This window comes from Rhinatrema bivittatum, chromosome 2 (assembly GCF_901001135.1).
Source record: "Rhinatrema bivittatum chromosome 2, aRhiBiv1.1, whole genome shotgun sequence".
Lineage (NCBI taxonomy): Eukaryota > Metazoa > Chordata > Amphibia > Gymnophiona > Rhinatrematidae > Rhinatrema > Rhinatrema bivittatum.
Window position 1 is genome coordinate 528,212,737 of NC_042616.1, and position 27,814 is coordinate 528,240,550.

Sequence of the window (27,814 nt, forward strand, 5' to 3'; positions counted from 1 at the left end):
CTGTCTCTCATCAGTTCCTCTCTACCTCTCTGCATCAAGCCCTACACCACCATTTTGGAACGGGTCTCCTCTGCCGAGGACCACAGACTGCTAACACCTATCCTCTCTACTGCTCATTGGAATTCTCTCTACTCTGCTACGGGAGAGTGTTTGACATCTGCCAGTCTGCCTCTCCTACAGTGCCTTATTGGACATCTGCATCGAGGCCTCACACCACCATTGTGGGACGGGTCTTCCTCGCCAAGGATTTCAGACTGCTACCAGCTAACCTGCTCTTTACTGCCACCTCTGGTGGTCATCCTAGCTGTACAATAAAAGAAACTATCTCTGTGTCTGTGCTATTGAGTTCAGCCCGGTGCATCAGTCTCCCTACGGGGCTCCTCCCCATAGGAGGTAACATCACTGTTGCCCCTGAGAATCCACCAAACACCTCAATATCATAACAGGAACAAAGCGGGTACTGTGGCTGCAGCTGGCTGCTGTCTGGAAGAAGAACCCCGGGATCCAGCAGTGAGTGCCGAAACAGAGCAAGTGGCTTTGGAGGTCAGTGGCTCAGGGAGCATTGCAGTGCAGGCCGCCTGGTAGGAAAAGGCTTTGAGAGGGAGGATAATTTGAGCCTAGGATGATGATGGTGTTGGGAGGAGGAGAGGGCAGTGAGGAGAGGGAGTTAGTGAATGTACTATATGTTCCTGAGGGAGAGAAGTGAAAGTTCCTGTGTGAAGGAAAGTGGAAGCAGGAACAGATGGGGGGGGATGGGTGATACTGCTGGTGCTGGCTTGGAAAGGAATGGGGACACAGAGAGAGGGATACTGGTACTGCTTGGGGGGGACGCAAGAACAGAGAAAGGGACATTGGTGAGTTGGGGGAGGGGATGATGTAAGAGCATGTGTGTGTACACACGTGAGGGGGCGAGAAATAGCATGTATCTGTATGGGGAGCATGAGAGAGTGAGCATGTCTGTGAGGAGGAAGAGAGCATTTTGTATGGGTGTGTGAGAGCGAGCACATGTATATATGTGCGAGAGAGCAAGCGCGTGTGTGTGAGTGAGAGGAGAACGTTTGTGCATGCCTGCACGCGCACACACACACACCTCACACCACACACATACACTAATCCACAACAATTTCGGGGTCATGGTGACTGGAAATCACAAGCACCCAGATATTGAGAGCAAGACAGGTTTAAAAATTCTTATTAGTTTTACTTATTGGGTATTTGATGTGTTCTGAAATATTTTCTTGGTTGAGAAATTTTTAAAAATTATGTAAATGAGTTTTTAATTATTGGATTTTCTATTGGTCAGCTGTTTTGAAATATGAACTTTTTTTAAAGGATTTAAATGCATTTTTATTTGTGTAACAGACTTCTCACCAGCTGCATTGTTGCGCGTCCCGGCCACGTTGGCTCCGCGGCCGGGCCTGCTCACCTCGCGCTTCCTTCGACCAGCTCCGGGTACCCCTCCCTTGTGGCCGCAGCCAGTTCACGGCGTCCTCGGGCTCTCCGCTCACCATCCTCCTCGCAGGCGTCAAGGCAGAGCTCCCATCGGGGTTCCGCGTCGTCAGTGTCCTCGGCCATGCCCCTAGGTGCGCTCGCGGCCAACGTGCAGTCTTTTAAAGGGCCCAAGGCGGGAAACCCCCCGGGGTGCCTCCCGATGATGTCACATAGACTCACTACTTAAGGCGAGGCCCTGTCCCTAGGACCTCGCCTTGGCAATCGGGTCAACACTGTTGGTGTATTAGTTTGCCTTTGTGTTCCAAGTGTTCTCCTGTTCCAGTGTCTCCGTGTTCCTGTGTCTTCAGTCCCCAGTGGCTCTGTGTGTTCCTGTAGCCTTCTCAGGTAGTCAATTTTCTCAGTGGAAAAGGGTAAACAGTGGAGTGCCTCAGGGATCTGTACTTGGATGGTGCTTTTCAATATATATATATATATATATATATATATATATATATATATATATATAAGAACATAAGAAAATGCCATACTGGGTCAGACCAAGGGTCCATCAAGCCCAGCATCCTGCTTCCAACAGTGGCCAATCCAGGCCACAAGAACCTGTCAAGTACCCATAAACTAAGTCTATTCCATGTTACCATTGCTAACCGCAGTGGCTATTCTCTAGGTGAACTTAATAGCAGGTAATGGACTTCTCCTCCAAGAACTTATCCAATCCTTTTTTAAACACAGCTATACTAACTGCACTAACCACATCCTCTGGCAACAAATTCCAGAGTTTAATTGTGCGTTGAGTAAATAAGAACTTTCTCCGATTAGTTTTAAATGTGCCCCATGCTAACTTCATGGAGTGCCCCCTAGTCTTTCAACTATCCGAAAGAGTAAATAACCGATTCAAATCTACCCGTTCTAGACCTCTCATGATTTTAAACACCTCTATCATATCCCCCCTCAGCCATCTCTTCTCCAAGCTGAAAAGTCCTAACCTCTTTAGTCTTTCCTCATAGGGGAGTTGTTCCATTCCCCTTATCATTTTGGTTGCCCTTCTCTGTACCTTCTCCATCGCAATTATATCTTTTTTGAGATGCGGCGACCAGAATTGTACACAGTATTCAAGGTGCGGTCTCACCATGGAGCGATACAGAGGCATTATGATATTTTCCGTTTTATTCACCATTCCCCTTCTAATAATTCCCAACATTCTGTTTGCTTTTTTGACTGCCGCAGCACACTGAACCGACGATTTCAATGTGTTAGCCACTATGACACCTAGATCTCTTTCTTGGGTTGTAGCACCTAATATGGAACCCAACATTGTGTAATTATAGCATGGGTTATTTTTTTCCCTATATGCATCACCTTGCACTTATCCACATTAAATTTCATCTGCCATTTGGATGCCCAATTTTCCAGTCTCACAAGGTCTTCCTGCAATTTATCACAGTCTGCTTGTGATTTAACTACTCTGAACAATTTTGTGTCATATGCAAATTTGATTATCTCACTCGTCGTATTTCTTTCCAGATCATTTATAAATATATTGAAAAGTAAGGGTCCCAATACAGATCCCTGAGGGACTCCACTGTCCACTCCCTTCCACTGAGAAAATTGTCCATTTAATCCTACTCTCTGTTTCCTGTCTTTTAGCCAGTTTGCAATCCACGAAAGGACATTGCCACCTATCCCATGACTTTTTACTTTTCCTAGAAGCCTCTCATGAGGAACTTTGTCAAACGCCTTCTGAAAATCCAAGTATACCATATCTACCAGTTCACCTTTATCCACATGTTTATTAACTCCTTCAAAAAAGTGAAGCAGATTTGTGAAGCAAGACTTGCCCTGGGTAAAGCCATGCTGACTTTGTTCCATTAAACCATGTCTTTCTATATGTTCTGTGATTTGATGTTTAGAACACTTTCCACTATTTTTCCTGGCTCTGAAGTCAGGCTAACCGGTCTGTAGTTTCCCGGATCCATATAAATGATCTGGAAAGGAATACGGTGAGTGAGGTTATCAAATTTGCGGACGATACAAAATTATTCAGAGTAGTTAAATCACAAGCGGATTGTGGTACATTACAGGAGCACCTTGCAAGACTGGAAGATTGGACATCCAAATGGCAGATGAAATTTAATGTGGACAAGTGCAAGGTGTTGCACATAGGGAAAACGATGTTAAGTTCCATATTAGGAACTACCACCCAGAAAAAAGATCTTGGCACCATAGTGGATAATACTTTAAAATCGTCAGCTCAGTGTGCTGCAGCAGCCAAAAAAGCAAACAGAATGTTAGGAATTATTAGGAAGGGAATGGTTAATAAAACGGAAAATGTCATAATGCCTCTATATCGCTCCTTGGTGAGACCGCACCTGGAATACTGTGTACAATTCTGGTCGCCGCATCTAAAAAAGATATAGTTGCGATGGAGAAGGTACAGAGAAAGGCAACCAAAATGATAAAGGGGATGGAACAGCTCCCCTATGAGGAAAGGCTGAAGAGGTTAGGGCTGTTCAGCTTGGAGAAGAGACGGCTGAGGGGGGATATGATAGAGGTCTTTAAGATCATGAGAGGTCTTGAACGAGTAGATGTGAATCGGTTATTTACACTTTCGAATAATAGAAGGACTAGGGGGTATTCCAGGAAGTTTGCAAGTAGCACATTTAAGACTAATCAGAGAAAATTCTTTTTCACTCAATGCAAAATAAAGCTCTGGAATTTGTTGCCAGAGGATGTGGTTAGTGCAGTTAGTGTTGATGGGTTCAAAAAAGGTTTGGATAAGTTCTTGGAGGAGAAGTCCATTAACGGCTATTAATCAAATTTACTTAGGGAATAGCCACTGCTATTAATTGCATCAGAGTCATGGGATCTCCTTAGTGTTTGGGTAATTGCCAGGTTCTTGTGGCCTGGTTTGGCACAGTCAAACTCCTATTTCCACTGTCACGGGAATGGGATCCCGCAACTGCCTTGCTGCTCCGGCCTTTCTCTTCGCCATTGCGGGGATGGGATCCCGCAATGGCCTTGCAGCTCTGGTCCTCTTTTTTGCCGTCGTGGGGATGGGATCCCCAGTTGACATTGCTGCTCTGGTGTCAGGCAGCCCTGGTTGGTTGGGCCTGAGTCCAAAGTGGGCCGGCCATGGCCCACACGGGCCCACCCATGGCTACACCACTGTTGGTGGAGATGGCAGTTGTTAAGTAATTAGAGTTTCCCTGATTATTCTAATGGAATGCTATAGGTATTACATTTTGGATCATTTGGTTGTGCCTTTCTTAGTGTACAGTTTTCAAAGTAATAAAAGTTTAAAGTGGAAGGACATAGGTGTTCGGAATTTCACAGTTGAAAGTTGTCAACTCTAATGAGCATGTGTGTGCGTTAGAGCATTCAAGGGTGTGTGTGACACAATGTATGAAAGTGACAGACATGATAGTGAACATATGTGTGTAAGAAAGCATGAGTGAGATCATGTGTGCGTGAGAGCATGTGTGACAGCATGTGTATGAGAAAGGACATGTATGTGAGGAAGCATGTGAGAGAAAATGAACGTGCATGTCAAAGAGTATAAACCAATAATTCTGTTTTTAGGGCTATTCTCTCCTCACAATGTATACAAAAAACCAAACGGCGTCTGAAACGCAGGGAGGAGCCGTGAGAGGCCAACTCGCAGGGAGGAGCTGTGAGAGGCCAACTAAATGAGAGGAATCCCCTGAAGCAGGCGAGATGAGCCACCAAAACATTGCAATGTTGGGAGGTTGAAAAGTTTTAATAGTCACAAAAGCAGTGTCAGTCTTGAGTCACGAGAGGAGGTGATGGAAGGAATTAGAGGATCTACGGAGTGTTTTTGAAAAAAGAAAAGAGATAAGTGACAGTAAATTAATGTGCATTTTTTAAAAACTGAAAAATAAAAATTGTGTTTTAATGGGAATTGGTAAATGAGGTTAACAATCAAGTGCTGTTGTTGCCATGAATATGGTTGTAGCCCTGTAAGGGCAAGAGCCTAAACGATTGAGCACAAATATTCTGATACTAATTCCCTGAGTCTTGAAATATGTTTGGTGAAATAGAGTGAAAAGTTTGGCAGTCCTCATTTGTGTGGAATATTGTCAAAGGGTATATACATAAAAGAAAGGAGAAAGTTTGTATACTGACCCCTCCCTTCCCCTACTAATCTCGGGACACCTGGAAATCAAATTCCCAGGTATGAAGAGCAGGCGATTTTTGTTTTTTTTTTAATATATTGTTCAGATACATGATATTTTACAGGGGCAGCTGAACACGTTTTTCGTTGGGGTGGGGAGAGAATCAAATAGACTAATGCCTGCCCCTACTCCCTGAAGTACCCTTGTTCTGATACCATGTGGTACAAAACGCTGACAGGGCCACTCCATTCTGCTGACTCTGATATTTTATCAAATACATAAATAAATAACGTTCCAGTATTTCTTAGAACTCCAGAGCCTCCCACTGCTGAATATGCAGGAGAGGGGAGGAGAAGCAGGCAGCTCGTGCCGACTCGGCGTTCTTTCCGGGCCCTCATTGTGATGTCACAGAGCCGGCGGTCCTCCTCTGGCTGTGACGCCACAGATGGGAGGGGTAGGGATTGTCCTTGCTCCTGGCCCTCGCTCGGCCGGTTCCGGGAGGGGAGCGTGGGGTCCTGTTTGCTGCTTGCAGGCCGTCCTAAGGCGGGACCGGTAAGGGGAGCATGGCGGCGGGAGGGGAATGTCAGAGAGAGCGGGGTGCAGGGCACTTCCTGGAGGGGGGAGGGTGTGTGTGTGTGTGGTGCCGCTGCCAGATTTCAGAGCCGCCACGCCAGAGCTCTCTCGGCTGTGAGGCTGGAGCTGTTGCGGAAGAAGTTGCGAGCAGCGGGGGAGTTTCTTGCTGCATTTTCCCTCTTTCTCTGCAGAAGAGCCCCCGCCCGTGCAGGGATATAGACCCGGCAGCGAAGTCCCCGCCAAGCTGTCTCTCCGACAGACAACTTAGCGGTTGGGTTTGTTCCTTACTGCCTTCGATTTACACCCAAGACAAAGAAACAGAAAGAAAACTGCTGAACTCCTGGAGGAGAGGATGACTCTTCTATCTCCGGTGCTCTCTCCATCTTCCCCATGTTCTAGTGCTAGGGGGATGTGGTCGTGTTTGGTTTGTGTTCGGGTCCCGTGGTGTCTGCGCAAAGGGAGGGATGCCACTGCACGCCCAGGGTATACATACATTCACCATCACTGCACGCCCAGTGAATACATACATTCACCACCACCTGCACTCCCAATGTATACACACACTGACCGCCACCTGCATACTCAGTGTATATACACTCACTCACTTCCACCTGTGCGCTCAGTGTATACATACTTGATCGCCACTTGCGCACCCACTGTATACACACGTTGATTGCCACCTGCGCTCCCAGTGTATGCATACAATGACCGCCACCTGCATGCTCAGAGTGTATGCATACAGTGACCGCCACCTGAACACCCAGTATATATACACATGCTCACCGCCACCTGCAGGTCCAGTGTATGCACACACTCATTGCCACCTGTATACCCAGTACATATATATATATATATATATGCACTCCCAGTGTACATGCACTCTCGCTGCCACCTGTACACCCAGAGTAAATGCACACTTGCTGCCACCTGTACATCCAGTGTATATGCACTCATGCACTGCCTGCATGGCAAGTGTATACACGTGCACACCCTGCACACTCAGTGTATACACACGCACGCACACTGACTGCCACCTACCAGCATGCCCAATGTATACACATACATATTGACTGCCACCTGCATGCCCAATGCAAACACAGGTGCTGACCACCTGCACTTCCAGTGTATACACACACACACTGACACCACCTGCACTCCCATTGTATACACATACTGACTGCCACCTGCACCTCCATTGTATACACATACTGACTGCCACCTGCATGCCCAGTGTATGCACAGGTGCTGACCACCACCTGCATGCCCAGTGAATACACACATGCACTGAGTACAACCTGCACATCCAGTGTATACATATACACTGACCACCACCTGCATGCCCTGTGAATACACAAATACATTGACTGCCATGTGCATGCTCAGAGTATGCACACACATAGACCGTCACATGCACTCCCAGTGTGTACACTCGTACTGATCACCACCTGCATGCCCAGTGGTTACACATGACTGCCACTTGCACATACAGTGTATACACACATTCTGATTGCCACCTGCATGCCCGTTGTATATGCGCACATACACTGACCACCTGCACAACCAGTGTATGCGCACACCTGGACTGCAACCTGCATGCCCAGTGTATATACATGCACACCCTGATCGCTACCTGATGCCCAGTTTATTCACACCCACTGACCGCCACCTGCATGCCCAGTATATCCACATTGACCGCCACCTGCACTCCCAGTGTATGTACACATTGACCGCCACCTGCACACCCAGTGCATACAGAGCATACATACATGTATTGACCACCACCTGCATGCCCAGGGTGTACCCAGACACTCACTGCCATCTGCACTCCGAGTGTATACACATGCTCTGAATGCCACCTGCACACCCAGCATATACACACACTAACCCCCACCTGCACTCCCAGTACATACACACGCACTGACTGGCACCTACACATCCAGTGTATACACATGCACTTCCACCTGCATGCTCAATGTATATAGACACACAATAACTACCTCCTGCACATCTAGTGTATACACATATGCTGACCACCACCTGCAATCTAGTGTATACACACATTGTCTGCCACCAGCACACCCTGTGTCTACGCACACGCCGACAGCCACCTGCACAACCACTGTATTCGCACGCTGATTTGCCACCTTTACGCCCAGTGTATACGCACAGATACATTGACCGCCACTTGTTTGGCCAGTATATATGCTGGCAGTCAGGTTGTGCATATGTATCTGCCTGCACACCACCCATGGCCTGCATACTCTTAGTATATAATTGCACACATTCTGTCTACACCTTGCATACCTATAGAATATTTACATTCTATCTACATCCTATGTACTCATAGTATACATACACATGCTTGGCTCATGATCTGTACACTAGTAGTGCACACAAACATATACATACGCATTGCCCACAATCTCCACCTTCATAGTATTCATACATTCTTTGCACATCCAGCACACCCATGGGAGATGTGCACACACATACACACACACACACTGTATTTTCTGCACTGTCATGGGAGACATACACACAATGCATACATCCTGCACATCCATGGTGTGCCAACATTCTGTACACCAATTATACATATACATCTGTGAATTCACTGCCTGTGTTATGCACATTGCTAATGTCCTGCCTACTCATGGTACTTGAACACTGCTTATGTCCTGTACATCTATAGTACAAGTACACCTGTGGTACACACACTGGTTATGACCTACATAGCCATGGTACACATATGCTCACCTTGCCTCCTACCTGCACACCCGTAGTGTGTGCACACATGCTGTACAGTTAGTGCCCAGGTGACCTGTGAGAGAGCAATAGGGTTTTGCAGACAATGTCTGATTGTGTTCATTTTTTTTTTTTTTTTTATTATTTTGCAGTTTGGAGGAGGCTGGTCTCTGTCACCTGAGCCATGGCAGTAGGCTGCCCCAGGGTGAGATTATTGTTTGCTGAAGAGTAATCCAGAGTAACTGAGGAACGAGGATGGAGGCAGATGACTTGGAGTGGCTACTTCTGCTCCTGCACCAGCTGGTGGCCTGGGGGGCAGCTGGGGCTATGGTCTTTGGAGGGGTGGTACCTTACATCCCCCAGTACAGAGACATTAAAAGGACACAGAATGCAGAAGGTTTTTCCACTTACGTCTGTCTGATGTTGCTGGTAGCAAACATTTTAAGAATACACTTTTGGTAAGTTTGTATTAATGTTAATGTATTTTAAGGTTTGCTGTGGAAAATAGACCAAACTATTTTTATTTGTGCATGAAAAGAATATTGCTGTAAAATTTGGAAACAATGTTTTGGGTTCTTTATAGGAAAACAGTGAGTAGTGCAGCAGTCACAGTTAGAGATCCATTATTTGCAAAAGTTGCATAATAATCACTGCTTATGTATTATGGGCCAGATTTTCTAACATGCGCGCGCATATTATAAAATCCAGGGTCGGCGTGCGCAAAGGGGGTGCACACTTGTGCATCCTGCGCGCGCCGAGCCCTAGGGGAGCCTCGATGGCTTTCCCTGTTCCCTCCGCGCTCCCCAGCCCTACCTAAATTCCCCCCCCCCCACCTTTGTTGTCTTAATTATGCCTGTTGGCTGCTGTGCCGGAGGCCTCGGTCCCGCCCCTTTTTCAAAGCCCCGGGACATATGCACATCCCGGGGCTTGCGCACGTCGCCGAGCCTATGCAAAATAGGGCACTTTCTCAGGGTTATGCGCGTAAGCTCCACATGTAACCCTTTGAAAATCTGCCCCTATTTTACACTCTGCCTAACTTTCCATTAATTTTATGTTAATCACTATCCAACGGAGCGCACTGTTAACCTGCAATTGGACGCGCGTTTTCCCTTACCCCTTATTCAGTAAGGAGCGGAAAAAGCGCGTCCAACCCGCCGAACCTAATAGCGCCCTCAACATGCAAATGCAAGCCACACGTTTTACTTTCAGAAATTAGCTCCTACCCAAAGGTAGGCGCTAATTTCTTCCGGCACCGGGAAAGTGCACAGAAAAGCAGTAAAAACTGTTTTTCTGTGCACCCTCCGACTTAATATCATGGCGATATTAAGTCCGACTTAATATCATGGCGATATTAAGTCCGACTTAATATCATGGCGATATTAAGTCGGAGGTCCCGAAGAGTAAAAAAAATAAAAAAAAAAAAAAAAAATTTGAAGTAGCCCGGCGGCTGTCGGGTCGAAAACCGGATGCTCAGTTTTGCCGGCATCCGGTTTCCGAGTCCGTGGCTGTCAGCGGGCTCGAGAACCAACGCCGACAAAATTGAGCGTCGGCTGTCAAACCCGCTGACAGCCGCCGCTCCTGTCAAAAAGGAGGCGCTAGGGACGCGCTAGTGTCCCTAGTGCCTCCTTTTGCCCGTTTCTACCGCCGGGCCTCATTTGAATACTGTATCGTGTGCACAGGCCAGTGGCCTGTGCGCGCGCCTGGAGAGCGGGCATTTGCCCGCTCTCCTGCAGACTTTACTGAATCGGACTGTATATATGTAATTTGTTTCCTGTCTTTTGTTTCTATGTGTTTTGAAAAAAAAAAAAAGGGGATCTCTGAAGATATTGATTCTGCGTTTGTAGCTTTCAGCCCTATGTTTATGAACACCATGCTGTTTTTTGTATATATATGAAATGTAGCTTTGACAGGTTTTCTATTCTCCTCTTTTGATTGGCTGAATCTCTGACTTCTCTCATTGGTGTTCTGGAGTCATGTGACTTTTGGCACGTTTTTGAAACAGTATGTATATTTCTTCCTCCAGCAATGCTTCCGTTTATATTGATGCTGTACAGAGATTTCTGTACAAGCGTTATATAATGACAGAAGCAGGTATGTTTCTTTATTTTCCTGGTGAGCACAGAGGTTATTTGTTTAAAGGAGCCAACCCTCATCCCAGGTTAGGGGGGAAGGTCAAAACAGTTGTACTCCTGGGGGAATTCTGCGCACAAAAACTTAAAATTCTGCAAACTTTATATTGGTCAAAATAACCCAATTTACATGACAGTCTTTAAGTAATTACATTTTAAATTAATACAGAAAAAAGTTATTACTTAGAGATGCAGAATTTTAAATATTTTGAACAGAATTTCCCTAGAAATTCACTGTAAGAGTGTCCCTTCCACTCGCTTTCCCTACTCCCCTGGTCACTTTGTCCTCTCAGGCCCCAACTCCTCCACCTGCCAGTATCTCTCCCCTCCACCTCTTGGCTTAACCCCTTTCACTCTATCGCCAGTCCCAGAGTTTGACCCCATTCTCAGTACTGCCCCTCATACAGGCTCTCTCACTCTCTCGCACACATACACACATCCCCTCATACATGGTCCCTCTCTCTTGCATACACACCCACACAAGCTCCCTTTCACTCTCACGCATACATCCTCACACAGGCTACCTATGTCTCTCTTTCATGCGCCTCTTCACACAGGCTACCTATGTCTCTCACACATATGCAATCCCTTCACACAGGCTAGCACCTTCACATACACACGATCCCTTTTTCATACACACGTGCTCCCGATCTCTCTCACACACACACTCCTTCACAATCTCCTCATATAGGCTCCCTCTCTCTGGCACCCGCGCTCTCAGATCCCATGCTCTCTCTCACCCTCCCCTCTCCTCTCTCCCACCCCTCCCCTTTCTCCCACCCGTCTCCCTCTCCTCTCTCAGGCACCTTTCCTGGGCACGCGATTCTTTATTTAAATTAGGGCCCGCGCTAATAAGGAGGAGCTAGGGGCACTTAACGCGTCCCTTGTGCCTCATTGGCGGAAGCGTCGGCTGTCAGCAGGTCTGACAGCCGACGCTTAATTTTACTGGCGTCTGTTGTTGAACCCGCTGACAGCCACGAGTTCAGAAAACGGACGCCGGCAAAGTTCAGCGTCCGTTTTCCAACCCGCGGGCAGATTTTTTTTTTTTTTTTAATTTTTGGGGCCTCCGACTTAATCTCGCTATGATATTAAGTCGGAGGGTGTACAGAAAAGCAGTTTTTTCTGCTTTTCTGTACATTTGCTCGGTGCCGTCTGAAATTAATGCCTACCTTTGGGCAGGCATTAATTTCTGAGAGTAAAATGTGCGGCTTGGCTCATCCACATGCATTTGCATGTGAAGAGAGCTATTAGTTTCGGGGGTGGGGGTGGGGGTTAGCCGCACGTTTTCCACGCGCTATTACTACCCCTTATAGTATAAGGGGTAATAATAGCGCGTCAAAAACGTTCGGCTAAACGGTGCACTCGGCTGAACGCACCATTCTGTATCGGCCTGATAGTAACTTAAATCATGACAGAAAAAAAAAAAAGCCCATCCAATCAGCACAGCAAGCACTATTTATTCCTTCTTTTAATTTATTTAATTCTGTTGAGGTTGTAACTACCGCTCCAATTAGATTACCCCATGCCCTTCGTCAAGGTCGGCAGCTGCGCAGGGCACTCCAGGACAGGTTATCTCTTATCTTCATTTCCTTCCATTATCCACTACTGATCTTCTGTGTTTATTCTAATTACATTTCCTATTTTCGTCTTAACCACCTCTACCGGGAGATTATATACCTGAAGATCTTCAGGGTCCGAATAGGTGAATAAAGTGAGGGCATAAGATCCTTGGTTACATAGACAACGAGCCATGGAAAATCACTGCTGACCAATGTTCATATACAGGCCCGCACCCAGGCTTTTGCAGCAAGATCACCAGTGCTTGCTCCGGAAAGTGCAGGATTTCTGGGCTGAGGACATGTGCATCGTTAATTACCTTTCCTAGGTACAGCATGAGCCCTGGCGTGTGGTAATTAATGAGATGTATGTAGGGCATGGATAGCTAGGTCCCACTTTCTGCAACACATACATTGCGCTTAGCACCTTTGCATCAAGTAATTTCAGCCGCTGTCTTATTCCCAGGCTGAGAGAGCCTGGTATTGGGGATGTGACTCATTCTGACTTTTTGAGCTGTGTCAGCCAAATGCAGCAACCAAGGTACCTAACTGAGCCTGCTGCTTGCACCTTTCTGACTTCCCACCTTCTGCATTTCTATGTAGACTTATTTTGTATAGTCTTATTTTCAAACTTTTGGCATCGGCGTGCAGTCATATTAGTACATTTATTAGTGGTATTTCTATCTTATAGGCATCCACTCCCTGCTTTTCAGATGATACAGGCTGGAGTCATTCTGTCTTCATGCCTGGTATTTAAGATATTGCAGTCAATTTCATCTGCAGGCTGTAGTTAAATACATCTCATTCCCGCAGCATTAAGGGTGCTCGGATATGCCCAATAGGGGATATGCTCCAGCAGCAGAGGATAGCGAACCCAACTTTCTTCTTTTCACATGGTGGCCAACAGTGCTAAGAACTGTTAAAACATTTTCTGTCCTCAAACAATTCTTTGTACACCTTCTTGCCTTGAACAGATAGTGATCAATCGCTATTGGACTTCAGTATCGGGGGCCCAGTGCTGTCTTAGCACAGCAGTCAGTGTGTCAGTATCATAATCTGAAGGTCATGGGTCAGTCCTCTGAGAAGGCAGCAGCCAGCTTTATCACCCCCAGCACTTGCAAGTCAGCATTTTCTGAGTGTCATCCATTCTCGTCCTTCAGCAGGTCATTTATGGCATCCAGGCCCTCATCACCATGGGGGATTTCCCCCTGGCGGGTAGCACAAGTGTTTCTTGGCTGCGGACAGCACGCACATGCTGGGCCCCAATGCACTGATGTGATGTTTTGAAATTACTGTCAGCTTTTGGTTTGTAAGTCTTATGATTCTTGTTTGCAGTGACATGGAGTTGACCAGCAGCATTATTTATCACATCTTCAGTGAAGACTGCTGCATCATCTTGAGCCTCGGTATTGTGCAGGTTTTCCTAGGAATGAGGACAATGAAGTGCTAGCCTGTCAGGTGTCTCTGCTGATAGTCTTCTACCTGTTCAGTTCTGGTACATATAATAGATCTCTGTAGGCATGTTCTAGGACAGGCCTAATTGCTTTGCCATGAGCTGTTAGTGTTGGGGGAGTGCTCGGGAGCGGTCCCAATTCCGGGGAGGTTATTGTGCCCTTGCACCACGGCGCGACTGCAGAGGAGCTCCGAGGAAGCGCCGAGGCAGGCAAGACGTGTCCAAGCTGAGGCGGACAGGCTGAAGACCGGGAGCCCTGACCTCTGCCGAACCTCGACGCACTGGAAGAGACCCAACAATGCAATGCTGGTCTCTGGGGTAGCCCTCCGGCCACTCAATAGCCCTTTTGGACCTGCCGCCTGGAAACGGCAGATGCGACAGGACGCACAGAGGTCGAGGACAGGCGATGGTACTGGAACAAGATGAAGACATGGACGAAGGTACTTGGAGACATGGTCGGAATGAAGATGCTTGGAGACATGGTCGGGACGAAGATACTAGGCGAGTGGACAAGGCTAAGGCAAGACTGAGGCTTTAGGATGAAGAGAGGATTCGGGCGGCTCACAAGGCAAGGTCCAGCCGGAAGAGGCTTCAGTGACCCAGCGCGACTGGCGCCCTAGCAGGTCCACTGACGGCAGGGTCCGCTGGATGGGCTAAGGCTGGCCCCCGGAACCTGGAACATCCACACAAGGACAGGCTAAGGGAACTAGGTGGATGAGGATTCTTGGTGAGTGGAAAGACGACAGCAAGATTACAACTCAGGATGAAGTGGAATCCAGGCAACACTCATAGCAGGAAATTGGCATGGGCGGCCTCCGGGCCGCAGTGGCTGAACAGCGGCAGCTCCGACCACCGCGGAGCACAGGCAGCGGCCTCCAGGCCGCAGAGACGGCGTCGGGAGAGACTGGTGGTGGAGGTAAGAGGCTGCTTGCGGCTAGGCTCGCGAGCAGCATCACAACAGTTAGCTCAGCTAATGGCAGTTAATTTCAAGGCAGCACTGTTCTTTGAGTGTTCGACAAGGCGATGACATAACTTATGCAACATTGGTGCTATTTTGTGGTTAATTTACCTTCTGGCAGGTGAATTTTAAACGTGATTTGTACTCATCCCTAGTCTAGACTCTAGTGCAGGTAGGCAAGCTCTAGAGGTACCTGGCAAAGAGACACTGTAGTGTTGTGAGCATGTTGCCATCTCTGTTTCAAACGTGAGTTTCATCTCCCTGGTTCACTATATGGCTACAAGCTGTTTGTGAGATCCCATGACTTTTGCAACCTCACACTATATAATAGTTATTAATTCTTACTGCAAGTTCCAGACCTAACCCTATGTGATTTATAGATGCATTTGTGGGAATCACTTACTCTAGGCATCTCACACTTTCTTTCCAGAATGGGGATTTGTCCCCGATTTGGGTGCTATAAGATGGGCTGGCAGAGGGAAGTACTAAAGTGTTTTTTGTCCGTGACTGTGGTCTTCTGTCACCCTCTTCACTGAGAGGGTGACAGAAATGCTGTTTGGGTGACTGCTGATACCCTGTAGCAATATCTCTGCTATCTGCCCTATCTCGTATTGTTCATGCCTTGTTCTGTCCAGGTATCTTAGTATGCCAGTCTTCAATATGACTCTCCCATTATTCCTCCCTAAGGGCAGTTTCACCTGGTACCTGAAGCACTGCAGGAACATGGCAGCTATGTCACTACACATGGCCTGCCAAGAGGCATTACAGAAGCCTCTACTGGGGATGTCAAAGCTTGTCTCATGCAGATCTTGCAATCCCACACTTGGGGATGTGGTTGTGCTACCGCATGGTCTATGGATACATGTATTTCTCTACGCGAGTTCCATTGTTGCATATCTCATCGGCTATGTATCCTCATCTCTGAACTTGTGCTGTTGATGTGAGGGCTTTTATGCTGGTAGTTTGCTTCCCATGATGTGTCATGTGCTATTCATTTATGTTTGAGAAATGTGATTGGTGGAGCCCCTTGGTGTTGCTTAATTCAGGGATGCCATATCCCCCTTCGATCTATTACAGCATACAGCACAACTGTATGGGTTTTGGAAGAGGGCTTTGACAGGTACTTGGGCTATATATACGGCAGGTATTGTCATTCCTGAATCGCATGGGTTGGTGCCAACCTGAAGTATCCTACTTTGGCTTTGGAGGGGCTGAACTATCTTGGCACCTTTGTGCAGTATGTTTGCAGCATTAGTGGTGGCTTACCAAACTGAATGGGCGCAATCATATCTGTGGGTGCCAGCCTGTGATACCCTCCTTGGAATACAGAAGAGCCGTGCTGTCAGCAGTAATATATGCAGTATCTTGCGGAATGATCATGACATACCAAGTCGTCGTCAAGAACCTCAAGAGGAGTTACAGCTGGAGGCGTTTGTAGCGATTCAGTGGGGCAAGAAAATCCTTACTGCTTGCAGGTAGCATTGAAGCTATTGGAATATGGCCACAGGTAGGTTGGTGGAGAGCCTGTGGCAAGCGAGGTGTAGCTACTGTGGGGATGGGGTGAGGTTGACCATGCCCTAAAGGTGCACAGCAAGTGCTGTTTTAAAATGCTATTTTAAAGTTGTTCAGAGAACACCAAGCAGGTTCTCCTGCCACTGTGTTGCACACAGATTATGTGATGTGAAAGCTGGTCAGGCAGCGAATACCAAGCGGGCATCTCCTGCCACTGTGTTGCATTGGTAGTGAAAGTGTAGACGAGTTGCCTGTCAAGTCTTCAGCTTTGATGGCCAGGATTAGCCCTATCACTTCCCAGTACTCCTGCTGCATCCTGAACAAGTGAGTCCTGCTCTTGCTACGGACCAGGACATCGTCGGAGAGGCGAGGCTTCAACGGCCCTGCGCTCCCAGCGCCAGAATATTGCATTAGTATGATAACGTGATGAGCCTCTGTGAACTGCAACTCTGGCAAGGACGTGGTCGCCCTATAGGGCTTGCCTAACGGTCTAGGATTTAATTAATGGTTGAATTTAGTATTGTAATTTGACCTATGCTGTGGCCATAGTCATCCAATAAAGATCTTTATTTGTAAACCATGTTGTGTCAGTGAGCTTCATTCATGGTGAAATTAACTGAAACTTGTTGGGGAGAGAGGGGATGATGAGGTTAGAAATATCATAGGGGAGGGAAAGGAGGAGGCAAGTGTGAACCTGACACAGTCGAGAAATTTTACTTTGCACAATTTTATATTCTTTCTTATTCCTAGTAATTTGTCCCTCCCGATGCAGCATGTCTATGAAACACGTACGTGGCAGGGGACTCGGCTATTTCAACGACATCTGCGAATAGCAGTGTTTTAAGGTTTCAATAACCTGTTTCTAGATATTAAAAACATTTTCTGCCTTCTATACATGATTGCTATTGCAACTTTTGCATAAAATGGATCTCTATCTGTGACTGCTGCATTATCCGTTGTTTTCCTATTGATGCCTATGTGCTGCAGTCCTTCTCCACTTGTTCCATTGGGTTTTTGTATATTCATTTTTTAAAATGTATGCATCTGTGCATCTCTGATATGCGAATATGTGCTTCATCGCACTGGTTTCAAGATTTTGGGTCGGACTTAGGTGTTCATGCCATTTATATGCTACTTCGTGAAAAGTGCAGAGAGACGTGAATGCAGCAGTAAAGAAACCGTGGAAATTATTCTGGATGGATGAATTGGAAAAACCGTCCTGCAGTCAGAAAGGTTGCACAAAGTCCTGTTCTGTCCACAGAGATGACAATCAAATTAGTGTTTTATGTAGGTATCCGTTGCTTGCAGTTCTTTGGCAGCAGCCTGCTGAGTGCGGGTTAAGCCCACTCATGCCCTGTTGATCCTCTCCTGGCAGAATCACAAATCTGAATCCATGGACTCTGTACAAACGGAAGAGATGTTTGCTATCCAAACGGATTGTCCACAAGCTACTTATGGAGTTTGCAAAAATCATTATTGACTCACCCCTAATGAGGCCCACCTGACTTTTGTTCAGTATTTTTATTTGTTTTTGTTAGAAATAAGGTGTTACAATATCCTGTGTTGTGTCAAGTTTGAGTTTCAGGGCTAGTAGGGCAAATGTATTTATTCCTGTTTTCATTGCTTACTAGCTGGCATTAAATTACAGCACTTGTCAAGGATTTACTTGGAAAAAACCCCCCAACATAAAGCCTCCCAAATGTATATGACTGTCTTAGTTAATGTAAATCACATTAATATGATCACATTTATTGGGAATCTTATGGCATGCTTTAGCCATGCAGATTTCTTTCTGTGGATTTCTTTATTCTGAAAAATAGAGCATGCAATCTTCTATACGGTAGCAACCAGAAATGCCAACCTGCCGAGGGAGCTAGAGTGCTCTCTGTTTCAGAGAGATTACAGAACGGATCATATCCAGCAGCCAGTGGGTGATGAGATCCAGATAAGTTTACTGCCTGCTGATCCATCACTTTCAAAATAAGGTGTAACGTTGGCTTTAATTTCATTATCTGATGGCTGCAGTAATGCAAATTACATTTTCCTTTGGAGTTCTGTGCTTAGGACTGCTGACTGTGAAGGCAGGTGGGCATGCTTTAACACAAAGCCCTTCTGCAGGGATTTCTGCTGCATTATGATTGCAGTGCAGATTGGCCCTTGTTGAGCTGGTGGTGGGCTGGGCAGGCATGCTCACATGCGGGAGATGTGCTTCTGTTTAGTTTTTTATATCTGAGGTCCCCTCAGCAGTTGCATGCATTGGGAGGTGCAGGAATGAGGTGGTAAGAGGGATGGGAAGATGCTGGAAGTGTGGCCAGGGGATGGTTAGCTTTACGCATTTGTCATTTCACTGTAAGCTGAGTAAGTGCTGACGAATTCAGTTAAAATATGGCTCAGACTGCAGAACCTGCTCTTTACTGCCTGTGGCTGAGTCGAAGGCCAGCTCAGAAAGGTAGCTCCGCTTTAGAGAGATAGGTATATCCCAGATAATTTGGTTAAACTTCATAGGGCTTATTACTGCAGGTTATTACTGAATTTATCATCTTTCAAGTCCTTGGTGAATCTCTCACCTGATTCCAAAGTTTAGCTTACTGAACAATGTAACCACATCTGTGCTGCGCTCAGTCTGTAATCAGAAACCCACCCAAGATTAAGTAGTGTACAATAAGACGATAGAACAGACCTCTCACTTACCAGATCAGTAGGGGTGGAGAATACCATTTAGTCTTTTTCTGCCATCATTACTGTGTTACTTAGGCATCAGCCAAAAATTTTGAGGAGCCGGGGAAATGTATTTTTATTTTGCTTTTTTTTTTTTTTGCCCTTTTTTCATTTTTCTTTTGGTTATTTTGCTCTTTAGGTTCTTTTTTACTTTATTTTGCTCGCTTTCCCTCTCCTTCAGGTACTCACTTCCCCCTTCCTCTTTCCTCCCCTGCTTCCAGGCACTCCTCCCCACCCCCACCTGCATCCCATATTCTTCCTCTTCCCTCTGGCCAGGCATTTCCCTTCCTTACTAGCATTCTCCTCCTTTTGTGGTCCAGCAATAGTGTCCCACCAGTGCCAGCTGCCACCACTTCCTTGCTGAGGCCCGCCAGCCGCAGCCACCATGGCTTCCTCTACCTGGCCCCACTGGTGGAGACCACCTAGACTCCTGTTCCCTTGCTTGGGCTCCTCTGGCCTCAGGTGACTTGGTGCATGGCATTTCTTCAACCCTCTTGGTGTGGATTGGACAAACCTCAATTTGTCAGATTACCGATTTTAGTGGCTCTGCATTTAGTCACTTCTTTTGGCGTGTCCTGCAACGCCACCACTAATAATAATTATCATTTCTAAAGTGCTTGCACATGTATGTAGTGCTGTAGCGATACACATAGGAGAAAGCCCCCTTCTCCAGAGAGTGTAAAAGCTAGTTAAGACAATTATAAATGGGAGACAGGAGGAGTCCACGGGAAGTGTATTTATCGTAGAGAAACACTTAGGATTTAAAAACAGCTTCAAGTTTTTAAAACTGGATTTTAATACAGCCAGAGTTGGGGGATATGATGCACCGATCCAGGACATCTTCCAGGCATATGGCGCAGCAAGATGGAAAGCACAGAGTCGGGAGTTGGCGGTGGAGAAGAGGGTTATGGATGAGTGACTTGCTGGAGGAAGAGTGTAGGGAGAGAGAGAGGAGAGGTAATTAGGAGCTGCAGAGTGAATGCATTTATTTGATTTATATTCCGCTTTTTGGCACTTCAGAGTGGATTACATTCAGGTACCGCATGCATTTTCCTATCCTCAGAGCGCTTGCAATCTAAGTAGACAGAAGGTAAGAGAAGCTTGAACTGGCTGAGAACTGGTGGGTGTGTGCATGTTTTTGTGAAGCGCCGCGCACTTGAGAACTGCATTTTGCTGAGGTCACTGATGCTCCTGCCAGCCCTGTCCCTGTCATCCTACCGCATCAGCCTTCTCTGTAAAAGGGATGCGCTGCTGGCGGGCCACCGACTTTGCTTGCCCCTTAGCTTGAACCACTGTTGTAAGTCTCTTCTTTTGGGGGACATTTTTGCGGATTTTGTGGGGGATGCTGGGTTGCAAGAAGTTAACTCTATTTCAGTTATGTGGGGCAGGGTTAGATATGGTCAGACAATAGGTTATATTGCCAGTAGACAAAAAGCTGGCGATGCAGTGCTTTCCACTTTGTTAACATGTAAAGTAGCTATGAAATGCTCATTGGGTGCCCCACTAGAATTTTATTTTAATTGTTGCTCTATTAGGAATATCTTTATTTTCAGATCTTAAGCCTGACCTGTTTTTGATAAGTCTTGGCTATGGATACTGATATTTTGACTTTGAATCAGCTCTGTCTCCCATGCTTTGCTTTTTACCATCATGCCAGAATTGGGTGGAGGGATTGTATTAGTATATCTGTCTACTCTGTCTGTGCAATATGCATCTCATAAGCTGGGTTTGGGTAGTGAAAGTTTGGTGATAATTGGGCTATTGGATTGGTGTACTGACCTTCCGGTCAAGAGGGGACTCCATTAGATGTAGTTTGGGATTTTGTTTCTTCCTTGTACCTTTGGTATTGAATGCTGTTGTGGGTGGATTGGGAGGATTATACTGGGGAGAGACCGGTTAAAAATTTTTTTTTTTTTTTTTAAGAAACAATTATGTCCATTGAACTAACATAGTTAATGGATTTTCCAACGCATCGCACTAGACACATTTTAGATCTGGTGCGTTTCCCCACCGAATTGTTATGTAGGAAGATTATTGGGGATCTAGAAGCAGAGGAAGTATTGTGGTCAAATCATATTTTAAATGAGTTTTCAATTTACTCTCGATAAAAGCTCTCACACAGCGGCTCCAACTGGAACTTTGCACCAGTCTCATGGTGAGATTGACATCGCGAGTCCACTTCTTTTTCTAATCCTTTATCTGATTCTTTAGCGCAGGCAGTTGAGAAGACTGCTCCTTTAAAGTTGTTATCTTCTCCTTTGATGAGACCTCGGGTCCCCTGGTACAACATTCTCTGGTGGGGAAAAATAACTTATGAGATGGGCTGAGAAACGTTGAAGGAATAGTCCAACTTTCCAGACTGTGGAAAATGTTATTGCTAGAAAGTCATGTAAATTTAAAGTTGATCAGGCAAGGAGAAAGTACCGGTATGTTACCTCTCATCTGAAAGCTTCCCTGAATCGTCCTCATGAGCTATTTGGCATAGTTTCCTGGTTGGATGAGCCCTTTCAGAAAGCAGAGTCAGATTGGAGTTGATTGTATAACTTTCTCAATATTGTAGGGATAAAATAGGTAAAACATATAAAGCTGTTAATGATAGGCCCTGGAGCAGAGTTAAAGATAAAAAGTGATACATTTGAAGTAGTGGCATCCTCAGAAGTTTGAGTAGTAGTATCGAAATTGAAATCATCCCTTTGTCCCTTAGATCTGTGCCCCTTTTGGTTGTTAAGTGGGTTGTGTGACATTTTTGTAGAAACTCTTACCACGTTGGTTAATTTGTCAAAGGCAGTTGTTTGTCCAGTGCTGAAGGGGAGTCATCTTCCCAATGGCAAACCCTCTAGTTACAGACCTATTTCGGTTCTTCTGTCACTGGAGAAGATAGATCTGGCCCAACTGCTTGATGTTTTGAAAGATAATAGGATTTTGAATGACCACCAATATGGGTTTCGTGTGGGCCACAGTATTGAGACACTGTTGGTCTCAGTGGCTGATTTTTATTCTGAAAGAGATGGGCCCAGAAGCATTCTGTTATTGCTGTATTTTTGGGATGTTTTACTGGTGATTAATTCTGTTCTGCATCTGGTGATATTGCAGCGATTGATGGAAAAAAGTATTGAGGGTGTAGTGATGCCCAAAAGTACACTAAAGCTTTGAAGCTATTACATAATGCTGCTGCAAGAATCCTGTCTGCTGCTAACCATACTGAGCATATAACTCCAGTATTGCATAATGTCTACTGGCTTCCTGTGAAGTGGAGGGCTCAGTTTAAAATCCTGGTCATCGTATTTGTTATTAAATACTGGGAATCCATGTTCCCTGGCTTCTAGTATTGTTAAATAATGTTCTTGTGCACCCGTTGAGGTCTTTTAATGCTAATTTGTTGTTGCAGAATTCTAAGCAATAGAACATTTGCCTGTATTGCCCTGACCTTGTTGAATGTTTATCAGCAGACCTCCGAGCAGAAAAGGATATTCAAATTTTTAAAGAACAAGTAAAGCTCTATATTTTAAGGAAGCATTTAGACACTAAATATTTTAATGTGTTTTATGTCTCATTTTATTTGTATTGTATTTTCATATTACTGTATTGTTTTATATTTGTTTACTATTTGAACATGTATTAATGTATCTTATGAGTGCATATTTTTGGTTCTCTGTAGTGAATTATGTTGGAATTCATGGACTATAAGTATGTTTTAAATAAATACAATGGTTTGGATCATTTTTAAATGGGCGGTTGCAGCAAGTTCAGATGGGTCAGGATATGCTGATGTGTGTGTGTGCCCCAAGGATCTTCTCTGTCACCAGTTATATTTAACATTTATTTCAGCCTCTTGTTGTAAGTTGGCAGATTAAGGAATCTTTTTAAAAGTTTATGCTGACTATATACAGATTTTGTTTACTGTAGTTACGTCTATAGATGATGTAACATTTCAGTGGATTCTTAGTACTTAGGTATTAAGCAATGCGTGGCTGAAAATGGACTTGGCTGAATATTGCTAAAACTGAAGCCCTGTTAATTGTGCAGATGCTTCATCATGCTGCACTCCCCTCTCTTATTTTTGAAGGGCTGCTTGTTCCATTTTTGGATTCAGTGTGAAATTTAGGGGTGCAACTAGATAAGGTTTTTAGTTTGCATCTCCAATTAAAAGCAGTTGTGAGAACCAGAGATTTGTTAAACTAAGACTTAAGCATATTCTGGATAAATTGCATTTTCATTCTATCATACAAGTGTTTGCGTTATCTATAAGAACATAAGAAAATGCCATACTGGGTCAGACCAAGGGTCCATCAAGCCCAGCATCCTGTTTCCAACAGTGGCCAATCCAGGCCATAAGAACCTGGCAAGTACCCAAAAACTAAGTCTATTCCATGTAACCATTGCTAATGGCAGTGGCTATTCTCTAAGTGAACTTTATAGCGACTTCTCCTCCAAGAGAACTATTGCAGTGCACTATATATTGGATGGCTAAAATGTCATCTTAGAGCATTACAGATGCTGATGAATAACATGTTTAGTCTTAGGTTGTCCTTGGAGAGACCATACATTGCTGGTTTTGCAGTTCCTACACTGGCTTCCTGTTGTGCAGAGGACTAAATTTAAAATTTTGGTATTAGTTTTTTTAGAAACAGCCACCTTATTTGAAAGAACTACTGGCTGGTACTGTTCAATGTGTGCACTCTTTTCTGTTGGTTCCCATTTGCTGACGATACCCAGTGGGAAGGCTAATCACACTGGGTATGCAGGAAACCATTGACAGAGCTTTTTCTAAACCAGTAAACCAAGTAAAAGGACCTTGGCCATGAAGAGGTCATGGGAGACTCCAGTGAGAGCAATTTCTGTGGAACATAAAGGGTGAAGGCCAGACTGCAGTGGAACCACGTTTAAGCAGTTTGAATGCAAGGGGGGGCAGGTATGATAAGTGGGTAGGTAGGGTACAGTGAGGGTTTGTTGAGGCGCAGTGTGACCACAGCATATTTGGAGGAAAATTGGATAGTCATGGTAGCAAGGGATCAGTTTGAAGATGTGATAGATTGAGAGGATGATTGCAGGGGAGATAGAACTGAGGAGCCAGGTGGCAATGAGGTCAAAAGAGCAAGTAGTGAATTTGGATGAGGAGAGAAAATGGTCAAGTTCTTTCTCTGTGATTTCAGAAAAGGAGGAAAATATGGAGGGGGGCCAAAGAAAGGGTGAAGTTTGTGGACAGAGGAGGCGTCTGGTAGGGAATGCACAGCTAAGCCACGATGCACACGTCTCGATATCCCTTTATCAAAGAAGTTTACTTGGGAAAACAGTTGGTCACTGTATCTGAGTAAGAGAAACAGTTTCTTTCTTTTCTTCCTTCTTGACACAAACCATTGCTCCAGTATTTCTACAGTATGTCATTTTTGGTCTCATCCCCTCTCTTCAGTAGGCTACATTCCTGATTTCATCAAAACCGCTGACACTTGTTCTCCAGCCTAACATCTACCCCTGCCTCACATGATCCTCTTTCTGCATCGTCCAGTGCATACCTGACCTCTTTGAGAATCAGAGCATGCGTGTACGCCCTTGCAGATCTCCATCTGTGCACTTCTGCAGTTTATGAGAGGAAGCTCTGTGCCATAATTAATAGGCGTTTATGTGGCTTTTGATATGGGAATAAATACCATCTTGCTGCATCCGATGCCATGGAACTCGCGTGCATAACCTTCCTGACAAAGAAATGTTACACATTTAAGCTGAAAAAGGACGGACAGAAATCAGCATTGACAGAAGCTTTTCTCCAGCATTTTCTGTAAAGAATACCTAAAAACAAAAAAATCAGCCTTAAAAATGCCAACTATGTACATAAAAACTATTTTGTATGCATGCTTGAGGCAAAAGTTGTGGGTGATACTTTGTGTAATAGTGTTTATCAGAGAGGGAGGGAATGTGCATGTGCGCGCATATATTTGTGAGCTGGAATTTGTGTGTGCGAGTGTTGGTAACATGCTGCCGTTATTGGTGTAGATGTATGAAATTAAGGATCTCTTCATGCGTACAGTTTCTTTCTCTCTCACAAACAAAAGTCTGTCTTACTCACGTATAGAAACTCAGCCCCCTCCTGTCTGTCATGAACATTTTGGAAATTTGTGCTGCTCAGTGTAAAGAACACATGTTGGAAATGTTATGCATTCAGTGGAGTACTCCACCTTTCCAACCTCTCTCTTTTGGGCCTGATATTTTCCGTTTGCTCCTTTGGCCTTTCAGCTCAATCAGATCCAGAGCTGAGTTCTGACGCCATAAACCTTCATTTTATTTCCACTTCCATCTCAGTTAGCTGGGTCTTTGCAGCAGTGGTCTTTGGTTGGTGTCACTATTATTGGGATGACTGGGATTCTTTCCCTGCCAGAGGCTGTGAATGGCCAATCACTTTTTTTTTTTAATGGCAGTACTGGTGTGAAGTGTTCCTTGCTTTTTTTCTCTTACTGTAAGTAATTTTTTAGGCAGGGAATTCCCATATCATTACTATTTATGATAACCTAGCATCTTGTTTTTGTAACTTACAAGCAGGGTCGTCACCCCCCCCCCCCCCCCCCCCCCCCCCCCCCCGTGCAGGCCTGCAGACCTGTATTTTCCCGAGATCCTGTAGGGAAACCGCTCTTTTGGCTTATTGGCTTGGCTGGACGTGCGAGATCCCGATCCAGTTTTCAGAAATCTACCTTGTATTCTTGTATTCACAAGAAGGGATGTGCTTTGGGTAAGCAAGTTGAAACCATCAAGTGTGTGCAAAATTTGTAATGGATGGTGCCCAGTGTTTGTGTATCAAGGCTATATACATTATTACTTGTCCTAGCACAAAAAATATGTTTTCAGTTTTGGTTCTGTGATGAAATATTGTACCCTCTTACATCTATTCCTCTCACATTTGCATTCTTATTGCTGTAAGCATCTCATGGTGAAGTTAGAAGATTTTAAAAAGTTGTCCTGTAGAGAATTTGAAAGGTATATCGATCAATTAGTAATGACCATATCAATTCAAAGTTTTACTGCTCGGTTATTCACCGTGAAATTGTTTAAGCAGCTCGTTCACAATTCCGTGTTAGCGAGAGTGTCACAGATTGTTGCCATGGCTGGATCTGATTGGTTTATATTGGACATGATGTTGCAAGTGGCAAAACGTGCAGGGCACGAATCGGTAGGATCCTGCTCTATAGAAGGTCATCTGCTCCAAACCCAGCGTCTTCCTTGGGAGCAGCTTGAGGAGTAGGACTTGGCAATAGCATTTTTAATTCAGGTAGGGTGAGTTTTGGTGCTTGGGTAGCAGGGCCTTTGGGCATTTCCCTCTCTATGTACTGCAGTTTTTCTTTGCTGCTGGAACTGGGGTGATATGGCTACAGTTGTTTTACAAGAGTTTGAGGGGGCTTTGAAACTGAAGGGAATTTCTTCCCATTGAGTTCAACCTTCTAGAACTTGGAAGGGAACTCTCTTGATAATAAAATAATGTATTAGCAAAGTCAGTTTGCTTCTGTTGCCATATATATGTATCTAATTGGGTCAGGAATGCACAATTTTTTTTTTTTTTTGCTGGGCTTGGGTTACTTACTTGTCGAGGCTTCAACCTACTTTCAGTTTGTGCATCATTCATACACATTCATAATTCAGTCGTCTTAAAAATCTATCTAAAGTGGAGAGTGGATCTTATATTTACCTCATGCTTGGATATGAAATGGCTGAGCAGTATTTAGGATGCAACTCTTAAGGAGCTGCCTTGGGAAATGTTATCACTGTCAATAGCTGAACAGTATATTCTGGTAATGTCAGATATACCAATTTACTGGTCAGACAGTATGCAGCCTTTGTAACTCTTAGAGTTGCTTTTGCCAAAAGTTGATTACAAGAGTTACATTCTTATGTTTTTTTTTTTCCTTCTAGGACCAACAAAGAGGCATTTTCAGTCTGTGCTGCGCCAAAAACTGACATACTTAAAATGGTACTGGAGACTGAATATATTGAATTATATATATTGAAAAGTAGTTTTCTTTTTTTTTTTTATATAATTTTATTTTTATCGTTAAATCATATTACAGCTATGAAATAACATAAAACAATCATGAATTACCATATCCCACATTTGTCCTTTTCCTTTTTATATATCTTATGCTATGTGTATATATATATATGTATATATATATCTATATATATCAAGCCCACATAAAATAATAGAGGGGGGGAGATAAAAACTATATCGAGAAGAAAACATGGAAACAGGTGTGAATGACACTAAATGTGTCTTCCCCCACTATACACCATCACAAATATATGCTTATATCTCACAAGGACAAACTGCTTTCTCCGAGTCTGCTTTGCTTGTGATACATCCGGAAAGACTTGAATATTTTGGCCACAAAACAAAAACCTCTTTGTTCTAAAATATTTTCTAAGAACAAAGTCTTTGTCCTGCTGAGCACTATAAAAACAACCGAGTAATGTTGCTCTAGCTGGAATATTGTCAATTGAGGCTTCCAAAAATGTGGCTATGTCTGGACTTCCAGGGGAAGGAATATCCAGCTTCCTTTCATTCTTATTCAGACCTCTCACCCTCCTAGGAAGACAGTAAGCCTTTT

General features: G+C 44.8%; 1 protein-coding gene across 4 annotated transcripts in view; it reads left to right on the forward strand.

Moving 5' to 3' along the window:
• The first annotated feature begins 5,781 nt into the window (after window positions 1-5,781).
• Window positions 5,782-27,814, forward strand: part of SLC66A2 (solute carrier family 66 member 2) — a 202,314-nt gene continuing 180,281 nt past the window's right edge. The window contains exons 1-2 of one of the 4 annotated variants that reach the window (XM_029590814.1): window positions 5,782-6,134; window positions 9,053-9,358. In XM_029590814.1, coding sequence (XP_029446674.1) covers window positions 9,156-9,358 — 203 coding nt within the window. In that variant the 5' untranslated portion in view covers window positions 5,782-6,134; window positions 9,053-9,155. Of the gene's footprint in view, window positions 6,135-6,262; window positions 6,526-9,052; window positions 9,359-27,814 lie in introns of those variants that run through there. The other 3 variants (XM_029590811.1, XM_029590813.1, XM_029590812.1) reach the window with 3 other exon arrangements.